Source organism: Hemitrygon akajei, chromosome 4 (assembly GCF_048418815.1).
Source record: "Hemitrygon akajei chromosome 4, sHemAka1.3, whole genome shotgun sequence".
In the NCBI taxonomy this organism is placed as follows: Eukaryota; Metazoa; Chordata; class Chondrichthyes; order Myliobatiformes; family Dasyatidae; genus Hemitrygon; species Hemitrygon akajei.
The window spans coordinates 148,921,720-148,940,678 of NC_133127.1; the positions used below are offsets into that span (position 1 = coordinate 148,921,720).

At 38.6% G+C, this 18,959-nt stretch overlaps 1 protein-coding gene across 1 annotated transcript in view; it reads left to right on the forward strand.

Moving 5' to 3' along the window:
• The first annotated feature begins 746 nt into the window (after positions 1 to 746).
• LOC140726767 (LIM and senescent cell antigen-like-containing domain protein 1) overlaps positions 747 to 18,959 on the forward strand; it is a 94,905-nt gene continuing 76,692 nt past the window's right edge. Inside the window, exon 1 of the mRNA XM_073043570.1 lies at positions 747 to 1,046. Coding sequence (XP_072899671.1) covers positions 1,018 to 1,046 — 29 coding nt within the window. The 5' untranslated portion in view covers positions 747 to 1,017. The remainder of the gene's footprint in view (positions 1,047 to 18,959) is intronic.

An 18,959-nucleotide genomic window follows, 5' to 3' on the forward strand; every position in this document is an offset into this window, starting at 1 on the left:
AAAGTTAATTATGCCCTTGGGAGGATGATAGACTAGAAGAATTTGAAATAACAGGTAAAATCAATGGGGAATTTTAAACCATAGACATAGTATATTTCATTACCTGTTCTTGCATTAAATTAAGAGCAAACACGATTAACAATATGCCTTTAATTGTAATTTATTGACTCTTTCATTCAAAAACGTTTTGTGTTTACCTAGTGCATTTCATAACAAAGTAAATTTTAGTACCTTCACGGCCATTCAAGTCCTCTGTAAATGTACTTATCACTGCAAACTGAAAAAAAATACGAGTATTGAATTTTGGTTAATCGTTCATGTTTACTTAAGTGATTTTATTAGGTCGGAAGTTTCGTTTTCGATGTTATATCTACATTTGTCAGCCTTTTGATTTGCTTCCCCATTCAACATTATATTGCTTTATTCTGAACATGTCAATTAAAAAAAATCTAGGTCGCATATACCAGCATTGATTATGTTGACGCATAAAAAGGAAACCGCTTATTTTATATGATGAATCATATATGTTGATAAAATTTTGTTTAACATACTGCTGTTGCTATTCAGTAATGGATGACATATTATATCCATTACTACAGCCTCTACACCACCATATTAACAATCACAACCCAGGCAGCCGAACCAGTAAGGCTTAAAAGTGTAACTTTTCCCACCAGATACTGTATCAGCAACACGAATTCCCTCTGCGTGTAGGCGTATGTCTACACCCCCTTCAGCATGTACAAGTGACTGAGCTCATTACACTTCCACACTGCCTCCGCTTCAGATTCGTTGGTGGACTGCCAGTCGCGGTTTCTCCTGCATTTGCAGACTTACTCACAACGGAGCGGAGCCGAGCCGAGCCAGCTTGGCAGTGAATGATTGACAGCTCGGAGGGACGAGAGCGAGCGCCGGCTTTGCCTGCAGCATCGCCATTGTTGCGGCCTCTCGGTCAGAGAGAGGGAGACCCAGCGACGGGTGTCACGGCCACCACACACAGCGTGACAGGCACGGGGAATGTTCGCCGTTGCTGGAATGACCGGAAGGTAAAAAAAAAAGTCACGACGAGTCACTTTTCATTGTGTTTGGATGTGTCTTCACGCTGCTTTGAGGTTGTCTTCATTTTAAATGGTTTTAGCACCATCCAGGCTGAGGCAAGGAGGTACTTGGCGGGGGCGACTCGATGGCTGCAATTAGTGCTTTTTCTTCGACTCTTCAGTTTTTGTTCCGTTCAGTTAATTAAAAAAGGCGGAAACGAGGCAGACTCCTCCAGTATTAAGCTGCAAGCTCTTTTCCTGATGATTTAAAATTAATTAAAATTTCAGTCAGTATGTAACCCTTAATTTTGGGATTACTAAAAGTTAATATGAGTTGTTTAATCTTTGGTCACCACGCCCTTCAATGCCAGATTAGTAATGTTAACTTCTTTCAAAAGTTACATTGTATTAAACTCTGTAACCTGAGGCCTAAACTAGTGCCGCCCTCGAGTACAATGAACATTGGAGAGGGTTATACGTTACTTTTTTTTTGTATTTTAACTCTTAAATGCACATTTAAACTAGGAAGTAAATGCAATAACGGGCTGGGAAACAGGGTGGATATGTCAGCATAAAAGAGAAAAAAATCCACAATAGAGCTAGAAAATTACTCATCAAGCCTGCAATCATTACAAAGACTAGACTGCAAAAGAATCTGGGATGTCAGCTTTCATTTCTGCTAAAATTCGAGATGTGTTCTAGTTTGAGTTTTGGCTCCTTGAACCTTTTGTTTCACTTCCTTAAGATGTACTAGATAGATTTTAAATATTCTTTAGTTAACCAATTGTAGAATAAGCCATGTGGATGGAAATTTATATTAACATATACAAGGCAGCATTTTAGGTATCACAGATAAGAGAAAATCTGCAGATGCTGGAAATCTGTGCAAGCACACAAAACGCTGGAGGAATTCAGCAGGCCAGGCAGCATCTGTGGAAGTGAAAGATCAGCTGACGCCCTGCAGAAGGGTCTCAACATCCAGTGTACTTTTCTCCATAGATGCTGCCTGACCTGCTGAGTTCCTCCAACATTTTGTGTGTGTTGTTTTAGATATCTGGTATGATTTGCACAGGATGGATTTCAATGTTAATAATTTAAAACTAAATTAAAATATATTATTTGTCAGAAGCATTTGTTCAAAGCTCAGTTTCACTGAGTGCTTGCTTTTTAAAATAGTAAAATACTTAAAGGAGCTTCATTGAATCCTAATGGAATACTGTAATGGCAATTGGCACCAAAACAATGAAGGAGACAGAATGATGATACTGGGTCAAGTAACAACCATATTTTCCTTATGACATAGAACAAGCCCATATTAGACTAATGAATCTATGCCAGCTCACAGAACAATCCCATTTTCCACTAATTTTCCCTGTAACCTATTCTTCCCAGATTCCCATTAACTACTAATAATAAATACTTTATTGATCCTGAGTGGGAAATTCTTTTGTTACAGCACCAACATTTAAAAACACACTTAGTAGTGTGCAGACTTAACTGATCATGAAGTACAGAATAATATAACAATAATAATTTATCATGTGCAATAATTTGCAATAATGTGCAGTAATAATGTATGAAATAGTAAAACAGACTAATGTACTATGATGTATGCTCTCCTGTCGCACCAAGATGAACTGTTGGATATGCTTATTGCATTGGTAGGAAAGATTTTCTGTAACAATTCTTCTGACAGCAGAGCTGAATGAATCTGTTCGAAAGGGTGTTCCACTGTTTATTCAGTAAGTCATGGAGAGGATGTGTCAGATTGTCCATAATGGGTGTTCTAATACTCATCTATATAGGGGAAATATGCAGTAACCATTTAACTGCCAACCCGCCAATCTTTGGCATGTTGAGGAATGGCATGAGGTTACAGAGAGATCATGCAGATGCCAATGGGTGTCAGCATTCGACCCAGGCGGCTGGAGCTGTGAGCCTGCGGATGCACTAGCTGTGATGCAGAAAAAAAGCCCATGCAAGGTCTAGAAGGCAACTAATGAAAGATGCACAAATGTGGAAGTGAATGGGATTGACAGATTCAGATTCATTGATTGTAAGGGTGGAGGAGGCTATAGAGAGGAATTTAAAATCAAGAAAGCGAATCATAAAATTGATCATTGTTGGATTTAAAACTGGTCGATCTGGTGGATAATGTATGCTTGTGAGTGCAGGGATGAACAAAGAAACTGAGAGCAGACACTCTGTCTGGAATCTGTTATGTGAAGAGATTAGACCAAGGGTCTAATATTGGTCCATGGCATAAAAAAGGGAACCCCTGGATTAGAAACAGGAAAGGATTGAAGGATGTGCTTGAAGACTTCTTGAAGAAATCCAACATCTCCACTGGAAATGTCTGGGGGTGGCTACTCAGAATAAGGGTTGGTACTTGAGCCCGTGAACGTGGAGCACAGAGAAGCTCTGTGAAGGTAGTTGAAGGAGTGTAGCTCCTGTCCCTCCGAGGAAGAATCTGAGTTCCTGCACAGACCCCACAAAGCTGGAATGGAAGCAAGTCATCTTCTATCCTGAGGGTCTGCTTCAGATGAACATCTGGATGAAATGTTTAGAGCCAGTTTTAATATTTTTGGCATATATCGTGAAATTTGTTGTCCGTCTCAAGCAAAGGATATGTGGATATGATTTAATGAAATGTTGGATTTGAATTTTTGGATGAAAACTTCAGTTTATAAAGGATGGAAGATGGTGGATGATCAGAACAATCTGGAGAATGTCTTAAGCTTTCAACAGCAAATGGCTCAGGTGGGAAGAGATATGTGATACTATAGAGGTGGTAGTAGGCAGCCTTTGTGATGGAGAATGAAAAGCCTTGGGAAATACGTAAATGATCAGTTAACACTGAATTTTAAATAAATTTATTGAGACAAATACCTCACCTCTTTAATATTAAATTGCAATGTATATTCTAGTGACCACATTAAAATTTTCCGTACAGTAGTATGCCAGTTCTTTATGCTCAGACTGCTGGTGGAAACCATTAGTTAAACTTGTTGGGCTAACTAACTGGTTGATAGGAAGCTCCATTTATAATTTGTATGTTGCATTGTCTGTGATAACTACACTTCAGTCCAGTTATATTTGTAATTTTTTTTGTTGAATTGTTTCCACAATCGCACCTTTTAACAACTGAGTCTTCAGTTGAATTGTCCAGTGAAAGACATAGGATAAAAGGTGTTTGGGTTTGGGTATTTGATCCTCCACAATATTCTGCGTGGGAATTTAAACTGGAGGTGGCGGTGTTTTTTTTAAACGAGGTCGAGTTGCGAGCTCAACGTCAACCCAGCATGGATCAGGAGCGGTCTGTCACTGGATCGAACTCGGAAACCTCCGTTATTGAGCCCGGCGCTGATCTCACTGCACCACCAGCCGACCTTAAACTTAACAAAAGATTAACCTCTCTGAGGTTAAGCAAATCAGTTCCGCGATCTGTTTCCCTTCATTTATTAGTTATGTTGTTTTTTTCATCTTTCTGGGCCTTTATTCTTCCAACAGCATTTTATTTCAGTTTCCAGTAAACAGTTGCAGAATTATTCCATTAATCAATTTCCCCATTTTATTCCATTTAGCAGATTTAATGTGTCTGGTCCAGTTAATTTCTGACTAAGCTTCTATGTACACTTAATAGAAAATTGGAGTGATTCATGTTCTTTGTAGTAAAGACAAAGAACTGGACAAGATTGGACAAGATAGAGGCAGGAAATATGTTCCAGATGCTGGGAGAGTCCAGTACCAGAGGGCATGGTTTGAGAATAAGGGGTAGGTCATTTAGGACAGAGTTAAGGAAAAACTTCTTCTCCCAGAGAGTTGTGGGGGTCTGGAATGCACTGCCTCGGAAGGTAGTGGAGGCCAATTCTCTGGATGCTTTCAAGAAGGAGCTAGATAGGTATCTTATGGATAGGGGAATCAAGGGATATGGGGACAAGGCAGGAACCGGGTATTGATAGGAATTGATCAGTCATGATCTCAAAATGGCGGTGCAGGCTCGAAGGGCCGAATGGTCTACTTCTGCACCTATTGTCTATTGTCTATTGACATTTATCCTTCTCGGTCGCAATTATTCAATCACTTGCGTTGAAATTATGCCCACTGGTTCTAGATTCTTCACTGAGGGGAAACAACCCCTTGCCTCAATGACTATTGTCTAGTAGCACTATCCACTCTGATGAAGTGCTTTGAGAGATTGGTGATGAAACACATCAACTCCGGACTTGCATCTGCTCCAAGTTGCGCCTGTTACAGCAGTTCAACAGTAGGTGCCACTTCATTGGCTCTTCACTAAATCCTGCAACATCTGGACAGTGAAGATATATACATCAGGATCCTCTTCATCGATTACAGCTCTGCATTCAAAATTATCACCCCCTTAAAATTAATCAGTAAGCTCCAAGGCCTTAACCTCAATACCTCCTTGTGCAACTGGATCGTTGATTTCCTCACTGTCAGCAGAAGTGCATCACAAGACTGTGGGCTTAGTCCCCTGCTTGCTTTATGGACTCACTTTCAAGGACTTTACAATCTCAAGTTCTAATATTTATTATTATTATTATTTTGTTTTTTTTTGTGTTTGCACTCTCTCCGTCACTGCCTGCAAGGAGTTTGTACGTTCTCCCCATGACCATGTGATTTCCCTCCAGGTCTGAAGGCATACTGGTTGGTAGGTGAATTGGTCATTTTAAATTGTCCAGTTATTAGACTAGGATTAAATCAGGAGGTTTCTGGGCAGCACAGCTCGAAAGGCCAGAAGGGCCTATTATGCGCTGTATCTCAATAAATAAAAAGAATCTTTATTTAATTTTTATGTGCTTATTACAATTTTGTTTTTTTATTATTATGTATTGCAATGTACTGCTGCTGCAAAACAGCAAATTTCACAATGTATGCCAGTGATATTAAACTTAAAAGCCAAGGAGAGGGCATATAATAGAGCAAAAATTAGTGAGGATTGGGAAGCTTTTAAAAATCAACAGAAGGCAACTAAAAAGTCATGAAGAAGGTAAAGATGGAATATAAAAGCAAGCTAGCTATTTAAGAGGATACCAAATGTTTCCTCAGATACATAAAAAGAGAGGTAAGAGTCACTGCTGAAGAGCGGATAAACTGGGTAAGTATTTTGCAACAATTTGCACTGTGGAAGACAAGCAGTATGGTGGAAGTTCCACGTGTCGGGACAGAAGTGTGTGAAGTTGCCATTACTAGGGGGAGGGTTCTTGGTAAGCTGAAGGGTCTGAAGGTAGTTAAGTCACCTGGGCCAGGTAGTGGGTTCTGAAAGAGGTGGCTGAAGAGTTTGTTGAGGCGTTAGTAATGATCTTTCAAGATTCTGAAATGATTCTGGAAGACTGTAAAATTACAAATGTCACTCTCTCTTCAAGAAGGGAGAGAGGAGGAAGAAAGGAACTTGTAGGTCAGATAGTGTGACCTCAGTGGTTGGGAAGATGTAGGTGTCAATTGTTAATGATTGGTTTTGGGGTAGGCACATGATGAAGTAGGTCGTAGTCAGTGTGGTTTCCTCAAGAGAAAGTCTTGCCTGACAAATCTGGTGGAATTCATTGAAGAAGTAACAAGCAAGATAAACAAAGGAAAATTGGTTGATGCTGTGCAATTGGATTTTCAGAAGGCCTTTGGAATGTTCTCTCTACTTTGTCATGACCAGAGTGCGCAAAAATCTTGTACTGTGCAGTTTTTTATCCAGTGACAACAGGTGTGCATTGAGTTTTATATAGATAGAGATAGAGAGAGGTATTTATTTTAACAGCTAGCACAATACTGCCAATAAGAACTTTGATCTCTTGTCAGTTTGATTGTTTTCGCTCTCATTCATCTGCACTCTTGCAAAACACATGTAGTGGGTAATGAAGGATTTTCTTGCTGGAGCTTTTAGACACTGTCCATATGTGATTTGCTTGCTAAATGACCTTCTAAAAGTCAAGTGCTCAAACATCACTCCACTTCCTCCCACTTGCAAAATCTCCAGCAACATTTACATCAAGACAATACATGCAAGTAACGCCAGTTTCTGTATTGTGCATAAATATTTTTCCTAACTGCATGTGACCTCATGAACTTTTCAGTGTAGAAGTTTCTATTTAGACCATAAGACAAATGAGACGAATTAGGCCATTTGGCCCATCAAGTCTGCTCCACCATTCCATCATGGCTGATCTATTTTTTTTCTCCGTCCCAATCCCCTGCCTTCTCCCTGTATCCCTTCATGCCCTGACCAATCAAGAATCTTTATCATCCTGACTTATATATACAGATTTGGCCTCCACAGCTGCCTGTGGCAAATGAATTCACCACTCTTTGGCTAAAGAAATTTTTCCTCATCTCAGTTCCAAAAGGACGCCCTCTATTCTGAGGCAGTGTCTTCTGGTCTTAGACTCTCCCACCATAGGAAACAAGATCTCCACATCTACTCTATCAAGGCCTTTCACCATTCGATGGGTGCAAATAAAGTTACCCCTCATTCTTCTGTATTCCAGTGAATACAAGCCCATAGCTATCTAAAGCTCGTCATATGATAAGCCGTTCAAACCTGGAGTCATTTTCATGATTTAAATGAACTAGCAGTTGTTTTGCGCTTCATACCATTTGCTTCTTTGGAGTTTGACATAGTGAGTCAATAATTTCTTCAATAAAAACAACATAAATAAACCAGTTCTGAGATCTGTAGACAAATCATTGCAAACTACATGTTGTCAACATCGTCCACATCAAAAACCAGAAAAAGAAATGTGATTATGTACGATCGTGAAATATACTTAACATGCCAACAAGGTAGCGGGTGACAACCTTTTGTGCGCAGTTTAAATTCCTTTGGGCACTAGTAACAAAAGATGTGTGACATGCATACCTGAGAGTGAACATTGGGTGCCACACATGAGGCTGCTTAACAAGCTACGTGTAAGCCCATGGCAATACAGGAGAGATATTAGCATGGATAAAGTAGTGACTGGTAGGAGGCAAAGTGTGGGAATAAAGGGAGCCTCCTCTGATTGGCTGCTGACGACTAGTGGTGCTCTACAGGAATCTGTGATGGGATCGATGGTTTGGATGATGGTATTAATGGATTTCTTGCAAAGTTTTGCAGACGATATGAAGATAGGGGAAAGGGCAGGTAGTTTTAAGGAAGTAGATAGGCTACAGAAGGACTTAGGTTAAACAAATGGGCAAAGTAGATGGAATGCAGTGTTGGGAAGTATATGGCCATGCACTTTGGTAGAAGAAATGAAAGGATAGACATGTTTTCTAAATGGAGAGAAAATATAAAAAACTGAGGTGCAAAGGGACTTGGGACTCCTTGTGCAAGATTCCCTAAAGGTTAATTTACGTTCCATCTGGCAGAACAAGCAGGATCTCCCAGTGGCTACCCATTTTAATTCCACTTCCCATTCCCATTCTGATACGTCAATCCATGGCCTGTTCCACTGTTGGGATAAGGCCACACTTAGATTGGAGAAACAATACCGTTTGGGTAGCCTTCAACCTGATGGCATGAACATCAATTTCTCAAACTTCTAGTAATGCCTCACCCTCCCTTCACCATTTCCCATCCCCTTCTCCCTCTCTCATGTTATCTCTTTGCCTGCCCATTGCCTCCCTCTAGTGCTCCTTGCCACCTTCTTTCTTCCATGGCCTTCTGTCTCTTTCACCAATCACCTTCCTAGCTCTTTACTTCATCCCTTCCCCCCCAAATTTCACCTATTGCCTGGCATTTCTCTCTCTCCTCCCTCCACCTTTCAAATCTACTCCACAGCTTTTTTAAAAACTTTTTTTTTACTTTATTAAACAAACACATAGCTACAAACAAGCATCGGTTATCGGTCCACAATTCACTGTACCTAAATTAACAATACCAGGGGTGGAAGAGAGTAGGAGCAAGAGAAAGAAGAAATAAAAAGTGCATATCTACAATTACATACATACACAAACATACACATGATCTACATACTTTACGTCACCCCCAATGTTGATTTACATCAATTTAAAATAAAATCACAGTCCTCAGTCAATCAACTCAAGTCCCACATTTTGCCCGGCCCCTGTATGGGCTTTTCACTGTGCCAGGTATACTATAACAGAGTTCTGTCATTCCAAGTAGGAGTCCATTTTCAGTTGTAAACTTGCAGTAATATTTTCCATACAGTTCACTTCTTTCAGTCTCTGTTCCAAAGTGGGTGGGTGAGATTTAAGCCAGTTAACAGTTACCATTTTATTGGCAATTAGAATCAAAACTCTTAACCTATATAATTTATTCTTCTCTATTGCTGATTGCGGGAGGTTTCCTAAAATTAAATGACTAGGTTCAAAGGGTATACTTACGTCTAAAATCTTCTTATTTCCTCAGTGACCTTGTACCAAAATTCCCTTAATTTGGACAGTCCCAGAATATATGTGCAAAATCTCCCACTAGGCCACATCCTCTCCAGCAAAGTCTGCTGTTTTTTTCTGCATATAATATTACTAACGGGGTTTTAAAGTACCTCATCCTTATTTTCCAAGCAAATTCCCTCCAATTGGGACTATTCAAGCATTTATGCCATGACTCCCAAGACCTCCCCCACTCTTCCTCTTCTATTATGGTGTTTGCCTCCAATTCACACTTAGGTTTAATATCTAACATGTTATCCATTGTATCCAGGTGTATTTTTTTATATAGACAAGATATAATTTTCTGGGATTGTGTCCTACCCATGATGATCTCTATCCAACATTTTTCCAAGTTTTTTGGCTGTATTTTAAGATTGTTCCATTCTTTTGGTGATGTAAGGTAATGTCTAATTTGGAGGAATCTATAAAAGTCATTTGATACAAGGTCAAATTCAGTTTGGAGTTTGGAGTTGGGAGAAAGATTTAAGCACCTCACCATCAAACATTTGGTCCACAAGAACCAGGCCTTTTTGCGCCCACCTGTTAAAACCAGAATCCATTCTTACGAGAATAAAATCTAAAATGAATGCAATTCTGGTTGCCCTTGATATAGTCCTTGGAAGATCTAATTTTTTCCTAATTCTATCCCATACTTTCAATGTATTGTTAACCCATTCATTCTGAGTCTTAACATTCTTCCACATGTTTGGATTTAAAAAGACAAAAACTGCTAAAGGTAACTCACCAATTGAATTTTGCTCTGTTAACCCATCTTGAATCCACGTCTTCTCTGATCCAAAATTGCTCTTAACTGGGCAGCCCAATAATAGGTCTCTAAATGAGGTAAAGCTAAACCTCCCGGTTTTTTATTTGAGCAAAACACTTCTAGTCTCACCCTGGGCCACTTTTTCTGCCATATAAACCTACTGATGAGTCTAACATTCTAAAAGTAGATATAGGAACTATTACGGGTAGAGCACTGAAAAGAAAAATAAACTTAGGTAAAATATTCATCCTGATCACTTCTACTCTACCTATCAGTGATAAAGGAAGCAACTCCCAATCTTCAAGATCTCTCTTCACTTGATTAATAAGTTTAACATAGTTGGCTGCAAAGAGTTGGGAGGAGCTAAGATAAACTAACCCTCAAATATCTAAAGCCTGTTTTGGCCAATGAAAAGTCACTTTATCATCCAGCTGGTCCCTGTAATCATCATAGCTTCAGATTTTGCTTTGTTAACTTTGTATCCAGACACCTCTCCATAGCTTCTCAAACATTGCACAAGTGGCGGAACTGATGCTCAAATAAAAAACAGGGAGGTTTAGCTTTACCTCATTTAGAGACCTATTATTGGGCTGCCCAATTAAGAGCAATTTTGTCATGGATCAGAGAAGACATGGATTCAAGATGGGTTCACAGAGCAAAATTCAATTGGTGAGTTATCTTTATAAAAAGAAGAATATCATCTGCAAATAAAGCTATTTTATGGGTTATCCCTCCTTTATCTGTTAGACCCTCAATTTGTTCATTTTGTCTCAATAACTCTGCCAGATGCTTAAGGCAAATAATGTCGGGGATAGGGGACTCCCCTGTCTGGTTCCCCTCCTCAGCTTTTCATCTCCAACCCTGCCAAAGGGTTTTGGCCCGAAACATCGACTGTACTTTTTTCCATAGATGCTGCCTGGCCTGTGGAGTTCCTCCAGTATTTTGTGTGTGTTGCTCGGAATAATTTCCAGCATCTGCAGATTTTTTTTCTTGTTTGAGGTTAATTTGCAGGTTGAGTCTGTGGTGTGGTGGTAAAATGCAATGTTAGCATTCTTTTCAAGAGGACTGGAATATGAAAGCAAGTACATATATTACATTAAGCCTCTATAAAGCACTGGTGAGGCCTCACTTGGAGTATTGTGTGAACAGGTTTGGGCCCCTTATCTTCAAAAGGACGTGTTAAAACTGGAGAGGGGTCAAAGGAGGTTGACGAAAATGATTCCAGGATTGAATGGCTTGACATATGAAGAGTGTTTGTTTCTGGACCTGTATTCACTAGAATTCAGAAGAATGAGGGGTGATCTCATTGAATGAGATTCAGGTTTATTATCCCTGGCATGTCACGTGAAATTTGTTAACTTAGCAGCAGCAGTTCAATGCAATACAGAGAGAGAGAATAAAAATAATAATAATAATAAGCAAGTAAGTCAATTACGTATATTGAATAGATTTTAAAAGTGTGCAAAAACAGAAATACTGTGTATTTTTAAAAAAAGTGGGGTAGTCTCCAAAGATTCAAAGTCTATTTAGGAATCTGATGGCAGAGGAGAAGAAGCTGTTCCTGAATCACTGAGTGCGTGCCTTCAGGCTTCTGTATCTCCTACCTGATGGCAACAGTGAAAGAACTTGATAGTGGATCTGGAGAGGAATTTTCCTATGCTGGGAGAGTCTAAGACCAGAGGACACAACCTCAGAGTAGAGTACTGTCCTTTTAGAATAGGAATTTCTTTAGTGATGAATCTGTGGAATTTGTTGCTACAGGCAGCAAGTCTTTATGTATATTTAAGGCAGAAGTTGATACATTCTTGATTGGTCAGGATATGAAGGGATGCGGGGAGAAGGCAGGAGATTGAGTTAGAGAGGAAAAATGGATCAGTCATGATGAAATGGCGGAGCAGACTCAGTGGGCCAAACAGTGTAATTCTGCTGCTATATTTTATGGCCTTTTTGAAGAAATTACATCACCACTAAGGTAATAATGATACTCTTTAGGTTCAGATACTAAAATACTCCAAATATTTTTGCTATGCTCTGTACATTTATTGCATTTTTTCCTCCTTCTAATATATTGCATATGTATTAAAGCCCAGTTGACTATTTGCTAGCTGTTCTTTAACTTCCTAAGTTTCAAGTTTAGATACATGAATGAGTTACAACTGTAACTGGTCTTACCCAGTTAATTATTTTTAAAAAGTTATTTATTTCCTGTGGGGAATAAGATTCAGTTGTGCTTTCTGAATAATTGCTCCTTATATGGTACTTTATACTGTTGGTTTATCCTTTCTCCTCCTAAATCTGCTGATACATTTCTGTGAAATGGTCTTCCTCTGGTAACTCAGCAAGTAGATATGTTATTTGTGTGGGAGCCTTCTTAAGCAAGTTCAGTCCTGCCCTCATTCAATATGTGACTTCCGGCATTGGTAATTGGATAACGATGGTAAGAGAATGCCAAAGTTATTCCTTCATTGGTAATCTTAACATGATTAGTCAATTCAACACCAATCAGTTAAGTCAGAAGTTTAATGATCATTGTAGCCTAGTTGAATTAGGGAGCAGTTATTTTTTGGGAGGGGGATCAAAATGTCCTTAAGTATTTTAAAGTAGATTTATTGAAGATATGACTTTTTTTTTGTCCAGTCTTGATAGAATTTTTGGACTACACTGACACTTTTATTTTCTGAAGTTTAAGTGAACAATAAGCTACTTATCAAGAAGCACGTTTCCGGCATTCCAAGTTGATGTATGAATAGTGGCCATTATTTGGGCCTTCAATTGCATTTTTGGGATTTACTCCTTACACCATGATTGGTAATGAGCCTTTTTGAGGAGCCATGTTTTGTGCTATTAGTTTATTACAAAATGTAGCAATTATGATCTTGTTGATCTTCTAAACTCATCAAAATGCTTTTGAAGCCGAGATGGGTGTTTGGGCTCACTGCAAGTTTGTAATGACATGTCGAACATGCCTTTGTGCTGTGTAATTTTTTGTGTTCACGCCATTCACATCTGCAGAAACTTGTATTCATGCTCTGCGACATGTTCGTATGGAAAAACAAGTTAACATTTTTTTTAAATGTTGCTTAAGTAAGTCCTATAACTGAAAAAGGATAGTTTTGGAACCTTGAAAGATCTAGTCCTCCGGATATTCATAGTGAATGAACTAGAATCATCCCTTTCTAACTGTATAGTGAAGCATGATGTTTTAGACAGGTTAAAGGTACTAGTAGCAACACAGATCTCAGATGTGAAATGAGTTTGGAATATTGGCATTGGGAGTTATTGGATATTAGAGGTTTTCAGAGCACAAAGTGGATGGAAACAGTTACAATTCACAATCCTATGTATCACATTAAAACTAGTTTACAGAAGTAAACTGAAAAACTATTGTGCATTGATTAAGTATGAAACGAAACCTAACCATTGAGTCTCGTTTTTACCCCCTGAGAAATTGATATCTGAAATTCAGCTTTGCAAAGCCCTGTCATGTGCATTTACAAAGCAGCCAATGAACTTTTGCACAGTATGCACAAGCGTTAAAAATACAAATTAAAATTTTTAAAATGGGGATCGGGGACAGTGATGGTCAGGGAAATAACGTTTCTTATTGATCAGTATTCAAACTTCCTGCTTCGAAATTCTCTAATGCAGGGGTGTCAAACTCATTTTAGGTCACGGGCCGGATTGAGTAAAATGCAGCTTCATGCGGGCCGGATCAGTCGGACGCGTGCGAACGCAGCTTTTGTTGCCTCCGTTTTTTCAGCCTGCTCTCATGTGTCTCAGTCTCTGCTATAACTACAAAGTGTTTCACTTTACAAATTCCGTTTCTTATGAAGAAGACTGCCGAATAAACACTAAAAACCCTGAAAACCTGGTACCTGAATAAACTCAGCATTAGCCATATCATATGCCATAGGCGCTTCGATTACTGGGGCCATCTTTAATAGCAATTAGATATTATCTCGCGGGCCAAAGATAATTCCACCATGGGCCGGATTTGGCCCGCGGGCCTTGAGTTTGACATATATGCTCGAATGCTTTGATTTCACAGATCTGATGAAGATTAGTCGCATTCACAGATGATCTTGAAATGATACCTTGTGTTGAGGATTACAGAAGAAAGTACTAACAATGAATTTTTTTGTAGAATAAATTTAACTCAGTCAGTGATAATTTTACAACCTCAGTCCTTTGCTGAATATAACAATTGTTGGCAAGGCCATTGTTGTGTATTTTTGACTGTGTTTGATGGTGTGATGGTCAGCCGGTGCGTTGATCTTTCATTTTGTGTGGTGTAGGTACTGCGAAATATTAACAAGAGTAGTATATTTTCTCGTCAGAAATTGCAAGATTTTGACTTTCTCATGATAAAAAGATACCTACAAATTTCCAAGGTTGTTATATGGAAAGATGATCTCCAGATGGAATTGAAGGACATTTTGATCTTTTTTGGTGGTTTTGCTCAATGTATCCATCTGGGGCAAAGCAGTGTTAAAAATAAATAGAATTCTGAAGTATAAATTAAATCACTGCAATGCAAATCAGATGCTGAGCTTGAACTCCATGGATGTCCTTTATTTCACCATTCCAGTATTTGCCGACCTATAGTGGATTCATATAAGCAGTGCCCCGAGTTTAAAAATTCCTATTCATATTATCAAATACTATCATGACTTTGCCTCTCCCAGTCTCGTGTTAAATTTGAACACGTGATTCTGAACCATTCTCAAATTTAATCTTATCTTCACGGATGGTTATGACTTTAAAGCTGCCAGAGGAATAATCTAGAATTCCTAAAGTTGTCTAATTTTATTTAATATTCTTTATTTTGGTAATATGCTCAAGTATGTGATGCGTTATCATATTTGCTAATCCTACACTGAAGTATTCGTGGATGTTTTACTTGGAATATGCTGCATGACTAGGTAACAACAGCTTCTATAGGACTGAAAAACATTCAGATCTTTGCAACTTCTGGTGGCTTTGCAATTTAACAAAGACATTTATGGTGCTTTCTCTTCAACCTGAGGTCCATTCCAAATGAAATACTGGATTTTAAGATTTGAATTCTACAATTTTAGTATATTCCAAAAATTCCCTAAATATATATTAACAAACCTTTCAAATATCCCAATATATTTATGAGATATGTTACTTGGAATTTCCTTAAATATTACATTAGCATGTATGGCATCCTTTTGTAGATAGCAAGATCCCACAAGTGGAATGAGCTGAAGGATGGGTTATGGGGTTCCTAATGAATAGTAGGTAGTATCATCATAGTAACTATTTGGGAAAAGGTAAGTGGAAACTAATTTCAATTCTTCTCTGAATGGTTACTCTGGTGTGTTAACGTGCCTTTTTAAATTGTACTTCAAGGATGGGCAAAGTGGCCTAATTCTGCTACAGTATTTTATGGTCTAATAACAGTGCTGTTATTAACTAGTATTGGTTACATAAGTTCAAATAGCATTCTTAAATATAATCTACTTGTTTTATTGGAACATGAATCTATCTTAAATGCTTTATCTCATGTGATATATCTTTGGAATTATTTTACCCCATTCATGATATGATGTGAGTTAGGAACAGGATATAAGAATAAGTCTAGGGAGCAAATGCAAGTTCACTTTTACTTTCCTCAGCAAATGAAAAAAGTCAGTTCTTCCATGTTATTAAGACCAACCAATGTGATCAAAAATCTTTTGTCTTTCTATTGTTTTCATGTTTCACAATATTGACTGTGATCATTTGGCCCATTTGAATTTTTGATGACTTAGAATCCCATCAATTCCACTCATCTCACCAGATGCCCTGTAACTCATTCTCTTTCACAAGGCCAGCAACAGCAGGTGTTTCAGTACCACCACCTAAAGTAAGGGCAGCTTACAGTAATCAATTGACCTTCAACTTGAAACAGAAGTGTTGTGTTTTGTAACTTAAAAACATGAAATTAATTCAAAGAAATACAAGTGAGTCCAAGAATGTAGGTGTAACTGTGGCTTTTACTTTAAGCGAAGCATGCGCGACTCGTGTGATAGAGTGATGACCTATGCAATTAATGTAATTTTACACATAACCCCTAATTCTTCAAACAAACGCGAATGCTTAGTAATACAAGATTACTTACATTATTGAAATATTAAATACACAACAAGACGTATCCACGGTAAAGAGAAGAGTCATACAGAGAACATCCAAACACCACACCACTTCTACCACCAGAGGCACTGCTGATGATTTCTAAGACCACACGCTCTTTAAAACCCCATCACTTCTGATGCCTCTATTCTCAAAGGACATACCAGGTGATCACTTGTTTTTGATGAGGATCATTGAACTTGACTAAACTGGGTGTACATCTTGGTCTGTGCATTTGGACATTCTGTCCAGTTTTATCTTCTTACTTGAAAAGATGTAGGTACGGGAAATCTAAAGTAAAAGCAGAAAATCTTAAAAAAGCAGCATCTATGAAGAGAGAAATTGAGTTAAAATTTTAAGTTGCTCAGAGTTCCAGTGAAAGGTAATGAACATGGATGATGGGAAAAATTGATAAGAAATGTTGTTAATATTCACCAGATCAGGCAGTGCCTGTGGAGAGAGAAAAATAGTTAGCATTTTGAGGTAATGTCCTAACAGAATGAGGAATGTGTTTTTAAGATGTGATTAAAATTTTAGAGAGGGGAGATGGGTATAGAGAACAAATGGAATGTCATGAATGGGCATGAAGATGGTGCACATGTCAACTGCAAAAGGATGGTGAGCACTTGCTGATCACAGCTAATGTATCGGAACAGATATAAATAGGAGGAGAATGAGGGCAGGGGTGGGGAAAGCAATATACCTGTTGGAAGTCTGAAATGATGAAAGAGGATGCTGGAAGTGCCCATTGAGTCAATGGAGAAAAAAAAGTTTTAATGTTGCAGATTGATGACCTTCATGAGATCTGGAAAAGCTGATTTTCTGAAAAGAATGTCTTTTTCACAAGAGTTGAATTTAATTATTGTTGAATTTTCTAATTCCTCCTTGTGTGGTAATTTCAGTCTTGAAGACCAACGTTTCTTTGGCACAGGTGTGCTATCTGACTTCTTATTATCAATATTAATTCTGCACATGTTCTCTCTTCTGCAGAACTAAAATCTGTTGGCCTAGTTCCACCCCTTTGGTTTGAAATAGAGAGTTAACTGCCAACTGACAAGAAAATGTATAGAAATGTAAACTGTTCCTGAACAGTTTCCAACTATCATCAGTCACGTACACTTGTGTGGTTGTTAGACACTACACTGTGCTTAGAGTGAACAGATTTTCAATAGCATCAGTGCATGTGTTTCCTGTTTAAAAAGCAGTGAATCTTATCACTGATACTTAGAAAGAAGCACAAAGATAATTCAGACCTGTTTTGCTCACTGCAGTTTTGGCTCTGGGGCTGGGAAATGCCAGAAACAGCCATGAGTGAAAATGAAACGATTTGACTACTTCTGCAAGTTAGGACATTTGAAGGTATCGACAGTCACCTTGAATGTTACAATGAAAATGAAGATTTGGATGATTCAATCATCGAAAGCAATGTATGAAAGCAGTCCATTATCTGCACTCTGTGTCATGGGTGAATTTGTTCATTTACAGAGCATTCTGCCAGGCTGCATCACTGTCTGGTATGGAGGGGCTACTGCACAGGACCGAAAGAAGCTGCAGAAGGTTGTAAATCTAGTCAGCTCCATCTTGGGTACTAGCCTACAAAGAATGCTTAATCAAACAATATATTTACAATATTACTCAAATATTATTGAAATAATAAATACTCTACAAGTTACACTGCAAGCCCCAGCTCAGGTCACATACCTGGGTGTGATACTATCCAAAATAACTGTAGAAATGCTATTTTTGACTTATCTGCACCTGCTAGATTGTATTCTAATGGCTCTTGACTCAAAACATATTTTCCCTAATGACTGCTGTCCCAGGTCTACTTCTAATGAACTATTGATTTTTCTCCAATCTCACTTGTTAATACAAGTCAACCACCTCGAATCCGGCAACCAGTAATCCGATTCTACTGCTGGTTCAGACCTAATTTTCGCCAGCCCAATTTCAAATTTCCCATGTTGCTGTGCCAAGCTGTCACCGCTGTTTTGGTGGTGCCATTAGCAGAATCAATTGGTGGCACAGTCTTTAAAAGGAGAAAGTCATTCCTGCATTACTGTCTGGTATGGGGGGTGGATGGGGGGGGGGCTACTACACAGGACCGAAAGAAGCTGCAGAGGGTTATAAATCTAGTCAGCTCCATCTTGGGTACTAGTCTACAAAACACCCAGGACATCTTTAGGGAGTGGTGTCTCAGAAAGGCAGAGTCCATTATTAAGGACCTCCAGCACCCAGGGCATGCCCTTTTCCTACTGGTGCCGTCAGATAGGAGGTACAGAAGCCTGAAGGCACACACTCAAGCGATTCAGGAACAGCTTCTTTCACTCTTCCATCAGATACCTAAAAAGGCATTGGATCTTTGGATGCTACCTCACTTTTAATCATATACAATATTTGTTTTTGCACGTTTTTTTTTACAGATCTATTCAATATATGTAATTGGTTTACTTGTTTATTTTTAAATTTTATTTATTATTTTTTCTCTGCTAGATTATGTATTGCATTGAGCTGCTGCTGCTAAGTTAACAAATTTCACATCACATGCCTGTTATAATAGACCATCTTCTGATTTCAAAAGCATGTGGCAGGGTACACTCAATGAATTCTTCTGTCAGTTACAATTTGGAACA